We start from the raw sequence: 18,320 nt of genomic DNA, 5'->3' as shown, positions 1-18,320 counted from the left end.
CCACATGCGGTCCTTTTTAATCAGGAAAGATATCAGCTCTGTCTCCAGCATAGGGCAGGAGCACACTGTGGGCCATTCCCAGGTGTATACATTGGCTACATCTTCACTGCATGTTGGGACGAGGCTGGATGTGAACCAGCCCATCATCCCTTCAGATTTCCTTCCACAGGAAACCTACGGCACTGACAAGAAGGGATGCAAGCAGCCACGGCCACATTCGTCCTTACACTGCTCACCTGAGCGTCCCTAGATGAAAACGGAGAACCAAGGTATGTTAAAGACATGCCCACCTAAAGAAAAGGGCATTGGAGCAATGACTACCCTCCACACATCATCACCATCTCTTCTTGAGAAAAGGAGTCTCCTCCCACTGGCTGTGAGAGGACTGCAGGGGTCCTGAACAGCCCAGTTGAAGTACAATCAGTAGTCACCTACCTTCTGCCTTCAAGGCCAAAAGTTATTCAGAGATCTGACCTCCCAAGATGTAGCCCACAAACTAACCACACAGCAGTTCCTCATGGGGCACAAGCATTTTAAAGAGACATCTAGGTACGGTTGAGACATTTCAAATGGATGAAGACCAATGCATCTCCAAACACCAGTAGATTGTTCTAATCTCTCTCTCCTAGTTGTGAGCATTTTCTCCTGTTAAAACTGGACCAATTCAAGCTTATGAACAATCCCAAAGCATTTAGATGCACATCTTCCAAAAACACAGGAAAGTTGCATCTAGAGTGCTTCTGAAAGCTTAATATTTAATGCCGCCTTCTGGAGCAATTTACACATCCTCCCTGCTATCCTGAAACATCCTCCTCCAGTGAGCAGCACAGATTGGAAGCCCATCAGAAACTGGAGTATTTCCATGGGCAAACGTTAAAATTCAAACCCAAAACCAGAGCTGAAAAGTACTCAACTCCCATGTCAGCCTGAGCCACTAGTATTTTCTGAATCCAAGACTCCATAAATTGTCATCTGCCTTCCAGGGCTACCTATGTATCATCTTATTTGTGTAGAGATTGCAGTTGAATTAAGATAACAACCTATGTTGAGGAAAAAGGAACAACTATTTTTTGTCCAGTACCCAATCTTCAGTTTCCTCTAACCTGAGCAATATTACACAGTTCGATCTCTACCAGTCAGTGGAGCATACAACCCACTGCATTCAGATGTATTCTCTAATGAACATTTCAAGTATCAAAGTTTAAATTACCGGTCACATAGATAAATCAAGAACTATCAAATCCCATTTCCTCTTTCATTCCTTGTTAGCTGCTTTGCCCTTGCTGCTGCTGCTTAGGTGCCTTTTTTTCTTTTGGTTCATTTTTTATTATTTCAATAAACCCAAAGATAAGCAGAAAAAAGCTGGTGCAATGCTGGGAGTTGGGTCTGGCTGACTCTTTTCATACAGTGCATCCGGAGCTGCGGACTCCACCCTTGTCTGATTTATTTTAAAAGCCTGCTGTGTCCATTAATGGAAAATTGGACTCTGTTCAGGCTATGATGGTGTCCATGGAGAGGAAAATGGAAAGTCTCAGATTAAAGCTGCAGGAGGCCAGGAAGAAAAATATCTGGTGAATTTAACTGATGGTGGCAACACAATTATTATGGACAAACACTGAAGAAATGGCAACCTGTGATCCAAAGCAGATCCTTAGTTAGAAAGATGAAGAGGGTGGCATGAAAGGCTACAAGGCCACAAGGCTGAGAAACTGAAATATTCCTTACCAGCTGAAAGCAGTTCCTTACTGCAGCCACCAAGAGGTTTGCAGGCAGCAGAGCAGGAAAAATCATGATTCTGCAGTTCCCACAGCCACCGAGCACTGCTCCCCACATCTAACTCAGCAGCTTTCCACCTAGGACACTCCTCTCAAAGCACAGACCTCATTCCTCTTCCCCATCAGGGCTAACACTACCTGATATAGAAATATTCATGCATCTGCTGGCTCTTACTGCAGCAGAGTAAAACAGGGAATAACCAGGGAACAGCTCTACTTTGGACTGAAACCACGGCAGAACAAAGTACATCTCTGAGGCCCCTCCAAGCTGGTCCACTGAGGGCCCAAGAGGACAGTCATCTCCTGCCCTCCCAGTTCTGCCCTCTGGACAGCAGGGAAGACAACCTTTGGCATGAAGACCTGGACATTCTCCCAACAGACCTTTAGGAAGGGCTATTTCAAGGAATAATTAAAACCCTATATTGGCAAAGACAGAATTGTAGGCACACAAGATTTGTACCCCAAGGACTGCTGTAAAAGACAATGTATCCATCATTGCATAATTTATGGCAATATAGAAGGATTGTCTTAATCTACCTGTTACAGTGCACTTACTGAGGAGTCCCACTAGCATCTCATGCTTCACCAGGTGCAGACTACAAGGAACATTTCTGAACAATAAACTTGCAAGGTGTTGTGCTGACAACCTGTTCACAACTTAAACTAATAACCTATAATAATCTGTATCATAATCTTCATTCTGGGAGAGGCCAAGGCACAGGTACATGTTCTTTTCTTCCAACTTTGCCGTAAGAGTTGCAAAACACTGCAGGAAACCTAGCCAGAGGTTGCCTGTTGGAGCCTATAGAGGTGGCCTAGATAATCAGAGTGATCACAAGTAAAGAAAAGGAGAATGAGACCTTTTGCTACAGTCCCATATCCCTTTCACAACCTTCTTTCATTTCTTCTGAGTTAGGTAACAGAAAAGAACTGCTTAGTTTAGAAAGCAAAACAAAAACACAAACCAATGAATTATTCCTGAATTTTCCCTTCATAGATTGTAATTCAAAGAACTTGCTAGTACATTGTCCTTTCAGAAGCACTGTACACAGATGCACAAATTCTTTACTTCTTTTGGTACTTGCTGTGAAAACCCATTCTGGAATCCAGTGGTGATGTTCACACACTTTGCAAAATTGATCTGTTGAAGTGATATGATAGGATATCTATAATAATGACATTAAAATGGCTATCCATCCAAATTATTCTCTCCCTAGTTTCTTAAAGATCTGAGACTTATTTGATCACACTTTGGCCTCCCCCTGCTAGCTTTTGTACTCATCAGTAAGTTTGAGAAAGTGGTAGGAATGGCAGGGATATGCTCCTGAAAGTTTCATTAAAATAAGCAGCTGAAGGAGAAGTCACAGTAGCTGCCTTCACTGAAGACCTTATCAGACATTGGAGAAGCCCATCAAGGCACAAATATGCCTTGAAAAACCACCTACATCTGCGATGCTGCTGCCCACAAAGCAGCTTATTAAGCAAACTCTACACAGTCTCACACAATGGTTAAAGGCACTTATAGATATACTGAGCTGCGTTTTGTATAGCTAGCTTGCTTGCAAATTGCATGCACTATAAGCAAGTAACTCGATGAATAGACTTTTCAAAGCACAAATGAGCTTAGGTGCTAGTACTGGGATTCTTAAAAGAAAAAAAAAAGTGATTCAAAAGCTAAAAAAAAGCAGAAATACTACCCTTAGACCTAATGATTGATTTTGTAACAATGCTGTCCTCATATGATAAAAAGTATTTCCCAGTTAACAGTGTAGTAATAAGAGCCAGAAAGTAAAAAATAATAATAATAATAATTTTTAGTATAACTATAACCATAGTTATTTAAAAAAGACTACTATAGAGTAAAGGAGGAGATGCAACCAGTGACCTGGAAATTTAATGGGCTCTACAAAAAAAAAAAAAAACTCCAAAACCTTAAAGAATGTTATAGCTGCAATCTCATGCCACAGGCTTCCTTTACTGTTTGTTTTTAAATGATCACATGGAAAATGATGATAGAATTCTATAGCAGGAATATATTTTTGGAGTAGTCAAAAATATGTCAGAGTATTTTGTACCTTCCTATTAAGGCAAGATAGCCAAACCTCCAACTCACAAAACAATTTGTCATGAAGTGATTTCATGAAGTCTCTCAGAGAGGACCAATATAAAAGACAATTCTTTTCACAGAATCACACAGAATCACAGAATCGCTGAGGTTGAAAGGGACCTCTGGAGATCATCTAGTCCAACCCCCCTGCTCAAGCAGGGGCACCTAGAGCACATTGCACAGGATTGCATCCAGGCGGGTTTTGAATATCTCCAGAGAAGGAGACTCCACAACCTCTCGGGGCAATCTGTGCCAGTGCTCTGTCACCCTCACAGTGAAAAAGTTTTTCCTCATGTTCAGATGGAACTGTCTGTGTTTCAGTTTGTGCCCGTTGCCTCGCGTCCTGTCGCTCGGCACCACTGAAAAGAGTCTGGTCCCATCCTCTCGACACCCTCCCTTCAGATACTTGTACACGTTGATAAGATCTCCTCTCAGCCTTCTCTTCTCCAGGCTAAACAGGCCCAGCTCTCTCAGTCTTTCCTCATAAGAGAGATGCTCCAGTCCCCTAATCATCTTTGTAGCCCTTCGCTGGACTTGCTCCAGTAGTGCCACATCCCTCTTGTCCTGGGGAGCCCAGAACTGGACGCAGTACTCCAGATGTGGCCTCACCAGGGCTGAGTAGAGGGGGAGAATCACCTCCCTCGACATGCTGGCAACACTCTTCCTGAGGCACCCCAGGATACCATTGGCCTTCTTGGCCACAAGGGCACATTGCTGCCTCATGCTTAACTTGGTGTCCACCAGCACTCCCAGGTCCTTCTCGGCAGAGCTGCTTTCCAGCAGGTCAACCCCCAACCTGTCCTGGTGACTGGGGTTATTCCTCCCCAGGTGCAGGACCCTGCACTTCCCTCTGTTGAACTTCATGAGGTTCCTCTCTGCCCACCTCTCCAGCCTGTCCAAGTCTCTCTGAATGGCAGCACAGCCCTCTGGCGTATCGGCCACTCCTTCCAGTTTTGTATCGTCGGCAAACTTGCTGAGGGTGCACTCTGTGCCTTCATCCAGGTCCTTGATGAAGAAGTTGAACAAGACTGGACCCAGGACTGACCCCTGGGGGACACCGCTAGCTACAGGCCTCCAACTAGACTCTGCGCCACTGATCACAACTCTCTGAGCTCTGCCAATCAGCCAGTTCTCAATCCACCTCACTGTCCACTCATCTAACCCACACTTCCTGAGCTTGTCTATGAGGATGCTATGGGAGACAGTGTCGAAAGCCTTGCTGAAGTCTAGGTAGACAACATCCACTGCTCTCCCCTCATCTACCCAGCCAGTCATTCCATCAGAGAAGGCTACCAGATTGGTTAGGCATGATTTCCCCTTGGTGAAACCATGCTGACTACTCCTGATCACCTTCTTTTCCTCCCCATGCTTGGAGATGGCCTCCAGGATGAGCTGCTCCATCACCTTTCCAGGGATGCAGGTGAGGCTGACTGGCCTGTAGTTCCCTGGGTCCTCCTTCTTGCCCTTTTTGAAGACTGGGGTGACATTGGCTTTCTTCCAGTCCAGTTTTAAGAGCATGTTCCCTACTCTTTTTTCCCTGAAGAACAAACACTTGCAATAGTAGCTGTTGCAATATAATTTTCCATTATTTTCTTCCTCTAGCTGAATTCACAGCATAAGATATTCTCATCAGCACAATCATCTGTTTAAGGGAGCTGTATCTAGCCTGAGGCCTATATGAAGTGAATAGAATATCATGATTGATTGATAAGCAGATTCAGTTTGTATAATTTTAAAAGAAGTACACATGGAGTTTATTGACTCATAGTGCAGAACATGGTAATAGACCCAAGTTTCCTCTAGCTTAGAAAATTCTCAGCAGTTTACCATGAGACTTAAGTTGTCTGCTATCTTACTTAAAGCCCCAGATCCTGAAGGCAAAAGGTTATGTGATAATCATCACAGCTGTTATTCACTGCATTTACTCTTTTAAAACTGAGTTTCCATGGTTTCAAAGACTATTTTGAACCAGAATGGTGTCCTTATGTCATATTTTCAGAAACCAGAAAAGTAAAAAGCAAGAGATATTCTGAAGGGGAAAGGGATGCTACTTTCTGGCTTTTACACCAATTTCTGTGTCAGGGGCTAAGAGTTCTTCTGTCATAATTTTCATTGGTACTGCCTTGCGAGTCAGTATTTGCTCTGGTGAACTACACTGCTTTTCTCCAAAGACTTCTCAGTCATGGGGGCGTTTGTTTCATGGGTTTGTTTATTTTAACCCGAAAGAAAACAATACAGTTGAGTTTTTTCCATTCAAGAGACTGCAGTAAGCAACTTACTCCTACAACACAGCTATTCAGAACACGAGCCATTCAGTGCTTTGCTCAGCAATTTCACTATTCCGCTTTGAATACAGCTGAGCCACACAAAATTCAGTTGTGTAAGGCTTGCTCCCCCTTTCCTTGAAAGTAGAGATTTATTTTCTTTGGTTACAGCTCATCAAGTCTTGAGGCTACAACCATCTCTGTTAATCTCTGAACAGTCTGTTCTTATTCATCATCAATAATAAGCTCAACAAGCACCCATGCTGAAGACAGTATGAACAGACAAGTATAATAAAGAAATAAAAGTTGCCTTGCTGAAATTTTTAGCTTCTGTGTCTATCCTACATCCTAATTCTTTGCATATAACTAGAGACATTAAATGAGAGAAGACAATGAACTTAGCCCTGAAGGAATGGAACGTTTGAAAGGAAGTTCAACTCCATTTTTAGAGAGGCCTTTGCTAGAATGATTTGCAGAGCTCAGGCTTTGGCAGCAAGACAGCCAGAAGCAGGATGGTGAAGAGAAGAATTTGGACGCTGTTCTCTTCTGCCTGCTAAAATTTATTGCATCTCTTACATTACAGCTATTTGTGTGTTCTCCACTAACCGCTTTGTGATGGGTAAATGTAAGGTTGCTACACAAATAAACTAGAGTATTCAACAGTTGGCAGATGAGATCCAAGGCAATGCTTGCATAGTTGCATACAATTTTACCTCTAACTTGATCTCCAATGACACCAGGATGGGATTGGCACTTCTGTCATTAAGCTTAGATGAAGAAACTCAGAGTAACAGGTGATCATGCAGAGAGCTGTTTAGCACCCCTGGCAACTTGCTGAGACTCTTTTGCTGGCATTGAACTGTCCCGCAGGGTTGCACACTTACTGCGGGGGGTGTCAATTAAAGTGCTCTGACCTGAAATAACTTCATTTGATAACTTGGAGGGCAACCTTGGCACAAATGATGCATAAGGCATCCCTCCACTGACAAGGCAAAATGCAAACTTTCTAGGCATCAGTAAGAGGTGACTCCTTGAGGAAAGTCCTCCATGCCTTGTTTGAAGCCATAGCCAACGGATCCTTTGGTGTCCTAGCAGCTGTGTGACACAGAAACAGCAAGATTCTTGCCAAATCTCCTTCCAGGGCTAGAGAGGACAACTAATCAGACTGGCCTAGCCTTCAGTGCTTTCAAAGGAAAGTCTGAGAAATACCTGTCACACGTGGTGTTCACAACCCCAATGAATGCTTTATGCTTTTGCAGTGTGACTGCTGATTATTACAACAGTGTAGTTCTTACTGTGGGCATCTACAAGTCTCTAAGACATTTCCACTTAAGAACAACTTCATAGCTTGAACCATAATCTTCTTAGAAGTTTTAACCCTCTCGTTAATCTATCTTGCATTAGTTATATTCCTTTCGCGCTTAAGCATGACAAATGGGATTCCCAGCTCTCCACCTTTCCTTGACTATCTGTGTTGCCTTATGATCTAACCAGTGAAAGCTCCAACCTACCAGTTTCTCAATCTGAATATCCATTTCCTCCAAACAACATCAATGCATTCTCCTTATCTTTCCAAAGGAGTTGGGCTGGAGGCTTGTTTATTCAGACAACTTGCTTCAGGCAGACATTATTATTACACAATATTGCAAGACACTGGATGCACGCAATTCCAGCATAAACAAATGTGTTGGTACATCAGCTTTTTTCATCATCAGAAGGTACAGAAATCAGAAGTTTAAGTGTAAACATGGATCAAATTCCTAAATTGAAATAGGCCTTAAGTCCACCTCCCAAAGGTGTACTGACCCTAAGCTGCTTGAGCCAACAGAGTAAAGCAACTATCACTTCACCAACAATGTGTAAAACAGAAGGCCTAAATGAAATTTGGATCCAGTGGCAGAGAGTCGTGAAAGGTGGGGAACCGCTAATGGCAAATAGCAGAAAGAAGCTAGAGTGTTCTTGGCTCCTGACATTAGTCTTCTAAAGCAAGGTCTGCGAACGCAGTTATGAGATTGCATTCATCACCAGGTAGAAAGGGTTAAGAAGGATCTCAGACATTTTAGAATTTAAAGAATCATGCAGTTAGTTTGTGCTTGTATAGAAAAGCAAACAATTTGACAAGTCTAAGCTATGTATTTCTAAATATTAATCACAAAGCCTAAGAAAAATATACTAAGCATATTCACATCATGTTTTTCAAAGAGATTTTGTATATCATCAAATCAAGAACTTAATATGCCAACTGACTACCCCCATCTATTTTGGAAGTAGCAACATTTATTTATTAAAAGGTGGGAAAGCACTCTGACTCCTCCCCACCCCAGACAGGGAAGAGGTACATTCCCCACTTTGGTGATGAAGAGATTACAACTTTTTCACTAGCATTCCCAAAAGAATAGAGTTGCTTTTCTAGTAGATATCAAAGCTTACATAATTTCATTTTCAGAGAGTAGTTTAAAAAGTGTCAAGTTTCTAAAACAATGCAGTTAATATGGAAATGGTTACACAACCCCATAGGCTCCTTTAATTCCTTTTTGGGACTAAACAGCCATGTACTTATAGCATACCCCAATAAAAAAAAACAATGAATAAGCAGCACATTTTCAGGAAAAAAAAAAAATCTCTTCCTGTTTTATCTCCTGGTACAAAACCACTCAGTCTCAACTTTTTTCAGTCCTGCCCCCAATCTCCAAGCCCTCACTCATGCCTTCTTTTCAAAATAAAATTTGAGTCTGTCCCTGTGCCTATCATCTGGAACAGGATTAAAGTTTTGCACTGGGTCTGTTGCCTGGTTCACAGTAACAGATGATATTTTTGAAAGGTATTCATTCAGCTTCTGCTCCGGGTAAGACAATTTGCTATAGGGTTTTCTATAGCCTACTACCTCCTTTAGCTTACGGTGAAACAGAAAATTAGGAGAAATGTTCTTTCCTCAGCACTCTGTACTGCTCCAAGTAACCCACTTTTCTACAATACCCATTAAAAGCATCCTTTTCAAAACATGTTTTATGCCCACACAGCATATCTTGAATTCTTCAGATCTTCTTGTTTGAGGATGGGAAATAAGAACATAAATATACACACTCATCCACCAGGTAGGACATAGTTGTTCAAAACATAATTGTAAACCAGAACTCTGACTCTTACCAAGATATTTAATACGTTCATCACTTTTCGAAAAAAATACCCTTCCTATTGCTTTTTGCTAAGATCACTGGCTTGGCAGATTTTCAGCTTCACTATTAAATTGGTACTGAAACACTGGCATACATTCTCTTCCCAACACTAAGCACAACAATCACACTGCAGTAAGCAACAACAGAAAAAAAGTGCTTCAGTGGTAAGCATCAGATTCATTTCATTCATTCAATAAAATCTTCTGCTGCAAGCTATGTCACAGCAACCAGATCCAGAAGATTGTTTCTACGCAGCATTCATGTGGCCTGTGTTTTAGTAACCCACTTGCAGTCAACACCCATCAGCTTTACTATTTCAATCTTCATTCCATGGCACTTCCCTTTGTTTTAATTAGAGTCTCTTTATCATGAAAGTCAGCCACACACAAAGGTACACTGTTGCAGCAGACAATACAAGCCTCCTCGCTAACCTATTACTTTGACCAAAAAACCTCATGCTCACTTGGAAAAAAACGTGTAAGCAATACAAGATCAAAAAGGTGTTATGATTCAGGACCATCTCCTGTTAGAGTGGTTTGATCAAAACCAGCAGATACGAAAACAGTACGTGAGAAAGCTACCAGTGATCTGCTTTCCCTCAAAAAGACCACCACACTCAAGTTTGTCTCTGCCATCCCACATTCTGCAGGCCCAAGAACTGAAAAGCCTTTAGACTCTAAGGGTCCTTAAAAGACGGATATTGAAAAAACAGAGGTTCTTCCACCACCTTAACCACAGGACCATTGCTATATATTCAGGCATTAATTAGTTTCATTGCATCTCTCCAATGTAAACAAACTCCTCCTTCCTCAGATCACTGTATTTGTTATTTGGTATCTTTGAATGACCACAGAAAAGGTCAATTATATATAAACACTCTGCCCTTCGCATATTTGTTCTCTAAGTTACTAAATGTAACTGTTTGCATGTCTTGAAAGAGCGATCTTAAGTTTGGACTTCTAAGGTTTCATATTTGAAGATCATTACTATAACCCTGAAATGTGTTTTTTACCCTTGCAATATCCTCCTTCAGAGATAGGGCTGAATTAAAGATTAGGCCATTTTTTCCTCAGGAAATTACCACATTTGCTCTACCCCTTCCCATCTAGTCACCTATCTCCTTAAGCCCAACCTGCTCTACAGCTGATTGAGAACAAACTAAGACTTTTGTCTTTTCTGAGAGAAAAAAAGAATTAACTAAGAGCTCTACCTCAGAAAAAATTCTCCCAGCTCATAGCCTGATGTCTTTCATATTAGTTCTGGTTACACTGTCTGGGACCTGACCCAATAGCAGCAACTGGAAGAAACATTGTCAATGGTTTGGGTTTCAAATAATGAGACCTGGCAAGGGGCTTTACAGGGTACTCAAGGCTACACAGTCTTACTCAAAAGCTAGGCAGCCAACTCTTGTAACAACATAACCCATACACAGCATGTGAGTGGCCAGTATGTTCTTGTTCTCTTAACCCCACATTCCCTCTCTGCTGTAATCACCTCTGGGTCTCAAGGCTACTTGCCTGCTTGGATCTGAGTGCCCCAACACACACCTCTTGCTGTCTGTTCTGACCCGGGGCTGGCTGGTGGGAAAGGACCTCTTCCCAAAAAAGGCAGGAGGGAAGCTGGGGTCTTCATGTAGGTTCCCTCTGACAGCTGGCTGAGGGGTGGCTCAGAGCCATTCTCCCTCCACCTCAGTTAGAGTCGAGGAAAGCTGTTTTTTGTTTGTTTGTTTGTTTTTTAAAAAAACACACTGCAGGGCCTATTGAAGGTGGCTGTTCCTCCCCCTCAGGTACCAAGTCAGGCAGGCAAGCCCACGTCATGCTCACTTCTAGATCTATCTCTGGCTTGCTCTAAACTTCCAGCTAAGACACTGTCTTAGAGCTTTACAACTGCTGCATCTCATCAGTTCCCAGACTGAAAATCCCCACCATAGGAAACTTATTAACAAATGAAGACACCACCACTTGTTTTAACAGCCTCCAAATGGCTCTCTGCACCCTCTCCCCCCCTAGAACAGGTCTAGCCATCCATAAGCTTGCTACTGGCAATACTTAGGCAGCCATTCACTCGCACACACTCCAACACGGGCTGGCTGCCAGCTAGGACCACAGCTCTGCTGTCAACTGCTGCTCTGTGAGGAAGAAGGAAACCAACCCATGCCTTTGTGCTTTGCAATTTTAGCACATCAGTACAACTCTGAATACACAAAGATGGGATTTAAAGGCCCTGGAGCTCCACTTTTACCCTACTTCGAATCTTCAGCAGGACTGACAGGCCCTGTGTTGACCCTCCAGGGTCATCCTCAACTGAGGCAAGGTCAGGTTGGTTCAGGGCACGCTTTTCCTTGCCAGTCATGTTTGACAGAGAAGCACAACTCCATTATTAACTCTGTTTTCTTGGTTTCCTTACATGGTGATTAACTGAAAACTGCAAATTTTTTTTACACACATCAAACAGAGTATTGGAAATGCAAGAAAATTGCACTAAGGCACAAAAATGAAAGCAGAAGCAAACAGCCCAGTGAGGTTTAACAAGCACAAAGTTAAATAAATATGTAGTGGACTTACTACACAGGGAGGTAGTAATTCAGCAGCTGCAGAAACTGAATTCCCCCAGAATCCAGACAATGTAATGCCCGATGTAGCCAAATAAGCTTCCCACAAACACACCCCCCAGCCCAAACATGTCTTCTGGAATTAAACAAGTACAGCAACCACACTGCTGATTTGGCCATTGCCTTTCTGCTGAGACCACCAGCAAGAAAGCAAATGGGTGTTCTGGGTTCTGGTACATTGTGATGAATAGCAAAGACAAGAAAGGAAAAAAAATCCAGACTGCAGCCTACCCTTGAACATTATGCAAGAAGAGAGGTACACAAAGAGCTTTTCCCACAACAAAGGTTCCAGCTATGATTGCAAAACCTAGGCACAGTGACTCTTTCATGAGAAACCCTTGTTCTCCCAGGGTTACTAATCACTTCAAAATCAGTAGAAAGGTGGAATGGCAATGATCCTGTCATTTTGTCACAACTAGCTAGCAGAGCTAACCACCTATGCTATGACCATCACTCCCAGCGCTATCTGAATTAACTGGACTGGAAGGCAGTGAGGGTCCATGGCTACGTGTGTGTGTCTTGGCTCACAGGGGCTGAGTATGGGCTCTAATTCACTGCACCATGTGGCTCATATTGGTTTCAGGACCAGCATTTGAGTGCAAGCATATGTTTCTTTCATCCTTGTCCCTCTCTCTTCCCCCTTTCTTCCCAAACGTGAATTTTGCCACCTGGCAAGAAAATGGCTCACTCCTAACTCAAGCCAGAGTGTGATTCAACATACATGGACAACATGCCAATATAAACAGACCCATTATGATTAATTAGGATAACCTTAAGTATAATACAGGCCACAGTACTTCTCTGAATTCTCTTTTTTAAACTACAGCATTTTTTCTGAAAACCTACTAATATTTATCTAAAACTTTCCAGACATAGAAATTAACTGCAATCCCTTGTAAGATGTGCCTTATTTGTTAAAAGGATGCTGTTTTATTTAAAGTTAAAATGTAGATATGTTTTAAATCCCAGCTGGTAGAACTTGCTAGACTAAGGCAGATATGTCTCAGCTAACTGTAGTCTTCTAAAAGCTAAGTGTCTTGTCTGGATTAGTCACATAGTTTCCACCTATAGAGCGATAAGGACTTCCAGAGGGTCCTTAGTCACATTAACACAGCAATCTGTTAAGAATCATCTCTGTGAGGGAGTCCCTCTCTCTCCATTGACTATAAAGGAAATTTAGTCAAGTTAGATTAAGAGACTACACTTTAGATATTTAATATTATGTGAGACAAGTCCCTCTCCTTCCAGTAAGAATTTCTGTTACCAAATTCCTTTTACCAAGTAAAACTTCCCCAAAACATTATCAAATCACCATTTAATATTGCTTTTACACAGACTGTGTTCCCAGTCCAGTCAAGACTAATTTCTAACAGCCATTAAACAACTGGAAATGAAATTATTTTAAGAATTCTTGAGATTAATTGCCTTCTACTCTTTATGATATTCATTCAAAGTTTATAATTTCTTTTGCCTCTTGCAATAATTTAAGAGACAAACCACTGCTGGGAACAGTACAAGTCCCTCCAGCCCCCTCTGGCTGACAAAAATTCACAGAGTTCAAGAGAAATCTTGGAGAATGGAAGGAGGAAAAATACACAAAGAGCAAGCGCTACAGACAATGAGATTTATTGCTGATTTCCCCATTCAGCAAAGCTGTCAATCTGCCACAATGGCAGAAGGGAACTATCTTCAGAAGCCCCATGGCCTTAGCCACTATGGCAGTTCAGACAACATGACTAGAGACCCGTGTGTGGTAGCTTGCTGCTACAGAACAGTTGGGAACAAAATCCATGCTTCCTGATACTCAATTCATGGCAGGATCTGGATTCTGACATTGCTTGGTACAATCTGCTGTCAGCCTCCAACAAAAATTGGAGGCATCCAGTGAGGATTGTTGCTTTTCCTGAGTTCAGATCTCTGTGCAAGAAGCTGCTACTGAGAGGTTCTCACACAGAGCCATCAGCATGAGACAGTGCAGTTTTTCCTTTATCACATCAATCAGAAATAGCTTTTGTCTTGTGCTTTGAGGCAAAGCCTCCTAATCACCCTACCAAATATGCTGCTCTTACCAGCACTATTAATAGCATATTTTTCCCTTCTTAATAAAAAACCAATGGGTCTCTTTCCTTGTGTTTGGTTGCATTTCTTCATTCTTGCTGCTGCATTTCATTCATGATAGAGTTTCTAAGCTGCAGGTCAGCTCTTTTCCAACTGGTGAGATACGGTTCTTCTTTATGTGCCTGTCCTTTCAGTGTAAACAAGCAAAACTTCTCCAACTCCACCGATCACAAGGCTGCAAACAAAGCATAGCACAAATTTAGCATCAGGCAATCCCTCCACTTGATAAAATACCAAATGTCACAACATCAAAGAGAAAGGTATTAATTTGTCTAAACACATTTCATCCTAGTGACACTACCCCCGGTGATTTTTTCATTCATTTTGCTAAGAAATGGCTGAAATTGAAAATGTCTTATTTTACAGATCTCATCAGAATCCTACCCTTCCTAAACTGTAGGGCTGGTAGTCTATAGAAAGTACATAGACAGAGATCTACATAGAAAAAAAATGCATCTAGATGTGAAAACAGCTGCACCCTAGCACACAGGCAAGAAAAGGAAAGGCAGGCAGGAGAATGTGAACCTCATTAGGTTATTAATGATTCCCCTTTGCAATTTCTGCTTGTATTCTAGCCTGAAAACCTGCTACCTGACAAGTCAGGAGGGAGATGTAAGCCTAGGTTTTGGGGACTGAGGAAATCAGGAAAAAGAATTTTGTTTTGGGGAGATCCCACTGGCCTAGCCAGGCCAGTGGAAATTCCTGTATCTACTGCTTTTTGTGAGGAACCCAGCAGAACAGAACTGCTCAAGCCAAAAAAGCACATGTGCCCAAGAACTTCCTCAAAACAGAGTGGTGGCACTAATATTTTTTTCCAAGACTCAGGCTAGAAGTAGGATTCCAAGTAAGGACGAATGGTTTTTACAAACAAAAGATAATTCACTGAAATAAGCTACTTGTGCAATAGTTAATAATCCCCAAATCTCCTCTGCCATCATATTCAAGAGGAATATGGTAGGACTCAGACTCTTCTCCCCTTTTATAACAGTGTAAAACTAAGTGCACTGATCTTTCATCTTAGCCTCATGGCTTAGTTAGCTTATGAAACAGAAAAGCTCCTTAATGAACTTTATAAACAAAACAAGCTTTTGTAAATTCATAGTTGGAGGGTAATTTTTTTTTTTTTGTGGGGGGGGGAACCCAACATGTAAAGCTGATGACTGTCTGGACTTTAATACTATTACATTTACTTAATTCTTAGCTTCAGTGAATTGTTTTTAAAATCACATAATTCCCCTTGTTCCTGAGAGGAACTAACCTTATATAACAAAAACACAATATTTTCTAATAACACAGTAAACAGACCTGGAAAGTAAGTGCTAGGGAGACAGAGACATTCAGTTGTGGAGACAGTCTACCTTTGGATGTAGAATTACCAAGAAAGAGCAAATGGCTGCTGAGAATGCAAGCTTTTCAAAAAGATCTAAAACACAAGAGTCTGTCTGCATCTAATCACTAACAATCTCGAAGCACTTTTCTCTGGAGAGGATTAACCTTTGTGTCTTGCCTACATTTCACCTCTAGTTATAAACATTCCCTCTGCATTAATTCCTTCTGAAGCTAAGGTCAGATAATGTATACTTCTTTATCCTAGGGAAAAATCACAATGAATATAAAAAGGACCAAAACCAACAGATTCTTAGAAATGACTCAATTTTTCTTTTCATTTTTACTTTCTATGGAAGTGTAGTTTCCTATTAAACTTTTAACACAGACTTTAACAAAGAATCCTATCTTTGCTATAGCATTCTAAAAGTTAGACCAGCAATTCTGTACAAAAGATATTAAACTGTACAGCACTGTTCTGTAAAATGGCATTTGCATCTAAATCATTCTTTAATATCTTACATTCTACAATAGACAGAAGAATCCCCTTTTGAAAGATCTGAAATCCCAGGTGTCTGCACGCTCGATGCAATCCATGTTCACCAGATTACTGGGCCAACAGAAGCAATCACTGTAACTTCAAGATGGAGCAAAGCAAAAAACATCGCATGCAGGCCCTTGATTTACATTCAATTTACCATCTGCAAATCCTCTGGCTTCTGTTTATTATGGGGTGACAGCTAATCACACTTGCCCATCACTCAGAAATTAACATACGATATAACATTCCACAATAGCGCTGGAGCAACACCAAAAAACTCAGTGGTTTACAATCTCAAGAGCACTTTGCAGCTGCTATCATCTAACAAACTCTATTTCCAGAGCTTTGCTGATAGCCCAAACCCTGTTGATGCACAGAATTCAAAAAATAAATACAAGAAATGGTTATCTTCTTGAATTTAACAAACAAAACTTAAAAGTAGCCTAAGGGCCAAAGCAAATTTTCTTGTAAAGATGTGAATGTGTTCATTATTTATATCACTGTCAATGCATATAGGACATGTACTATGTGTGCAGCTGTACGGGTTCATGTATTCACATTCACAGTGGTACACATGATTTTTTTTTTAGTATACATGTCAGTAAATGTGTATATATTATAAAAGTCTACTCTAGCATGCATATGATAGACCTGCACAAACACAGGTAAAACATGGTGAGACACAGCAAGTTTAATGGCCTGGACTGGGAGTGTTGTAGGTGCACTGATATTCAGCCTCCTATACACACAGGCCACAGAAATGTATTCCTAGAGCTAAAGAAAAATACACGTGATTTATTTGAGCATTTGAGATTACATGTGCATAACATACATATATGCATGCACACTCACACATACATATACGGGGCTAAATTGAGATTCTGCTTTCAGTAACTTCTTTAACTTCCAAGCAGCAGCTGAAGAAAAGGCAAGAGGAGAAATCACTTGGGAAAATAGAGCAGAATATAAATGGCAGTATTTAAATCCATTTCATTATGTTTCCAGGGACTCCTGGTAGATACTAAATACTGCCTCTGCCACCATGCAACCATTACAGTACAAACTATGTATTTTATGTCTTTGCCTTTCCATTCTCAAGGTCACATTTCACAATGATTCTTTGCTTCTGGGCAATTAAGGCACAAATACCTTTACATAACCAAGAAAATGTCAAATACAGGAAGGAAATGTGTGCTTTTCACTTATGAAATTCTTTGAGACAATGAAGAAAAAAATGCAAATGGTGCATCTAGTCACTGAAATCAAAATTTTCCTGATAAGCAGAATGAGTTTTGGGGAAGATTTCCAGGATTGTCAAAGTAAACTGAGAATATACATCTACAGATTATAGGCTGGAATTAAGTGTCAGAAGCAGCTTTTACAAACTGGGTATGTAAATCAGACCATCTACCTATCTGTAAATGAAGCATTTAAACACAAGAACCCTATTGGGATGCGCAGTCTTCCATGTTCTCCCCACCCACCCACCCCGCCCCCCCACTTATTTAAATGAAGGATTCAGGTGCCTATATGCTTTTATCAATGTTGGCTTTAGCAATATAGTCTTCTTAGCATTAATAACACTGAGAAAAAAGCATGTTTCAAATGGCTGAAAATTGGCATACGTGTTATCAGACCAGAGATTTAGAAACATCTCTTCAGGAGATCCTCAGAAACAAATGGGGGGCTAGTGACACATTAATTCAGGGTCCTGATACTATTTTAAGTATCACACCTGGAAAAAGAACATGCTAATTCCATTTAGTACAGAGCTGGAACTTCAGGGCAAAAATCAGACTAAGAAGAAAAAAGGAAGCCAAAGCTTTTCAAAAGCAAGCAGACTTATTTCTAATAACAAATCTAGCCTTAGAAATACATGCTTAACCCCTTTTTAGTTGTTATTTGCATGACAAAAGCATTTAGGAGCATCAGCCATGCACTGGAATCCCCTTTTGCTGGGTGCTGTACAAACACAGACCAAAAACATTGCCTTTGACCGAAGCAGTTTGCAACCTAAACATTTATATCACTTCCTAAAAATTTCAAGTTAGGTGATTCATAATATGTTAGGCCACATGTTACAAAAGACAAACAGAGCTTTGGAAAGAGTTAAATATTATTTCATTTTCCTACTTGTATTAATGTATTCATAGTATACATTGTGTTAGGGACCATTCAGAAATTTGAAAGCACTCTATTGGTTAGAACGATGCTGTTACAAAACCATGACTCCAATGTTTTACTTCCAGCTCTGCCACTGATTTATAGTCCGACTTTGAATGGGTCATTTATTTGCCTATTGCATCCATTTATCTAGCTGTAAAATGTGCTGAGTGAATTGTGGTGAGGCTTAATGTCCAAAAATGTCCATGTTCTCCACAAAGGCAGAAGAAACTCTGTTC

General features: G+C 41.0%; 1 protein-coding gene across 4 annotated transcripts in view; it reads right to left on the bottom strand.

Moving 5' to 3' along the window:
* Nucleotides 1–13,543: 13,543 nt before the first annotated feature.
* TMEM241 (transmembrane protein 241) overlaps nt 13,544–18,320 on the bottom strand; it is a 61,661-nt gene continuing 56,884 nt past the window's right edge. For all 4 annotated transcript variants that reach the window (XM_067290637.1, XM_067290641.1, XM_067290639.1 and 1 more), the window contains one exon: nt 13,544–14,226. In XM_067290637.1, the coding sequence (XP_067146738.1) occupies nt 14,166–14,226 (61 nt within the window). In that variant the 3' untranslated portion in view covers nt 13,544–14,165. The remainder of the gene's footprint in view (nt 14,227–18,320) is intronic.

The sequence above is a fragment of the Apteryx mantelli genome, chromosome 2 (genome assembly GCF_036417845.1).
Source record: "Apteryx mantelli isolate bAptMan1 chromosome 2, bAptMan1.hap1, whole genome shotgun sequence".
Lineage (NCBI taxonomy): Eukaryota > Metazoa > Chordata > Aves > Apterygiformes > Apterygidae > Apteryx > Apteryx mantelli.
This window is presented reverse-complemented; position numbering and strand designations above follow the sequence as displayed.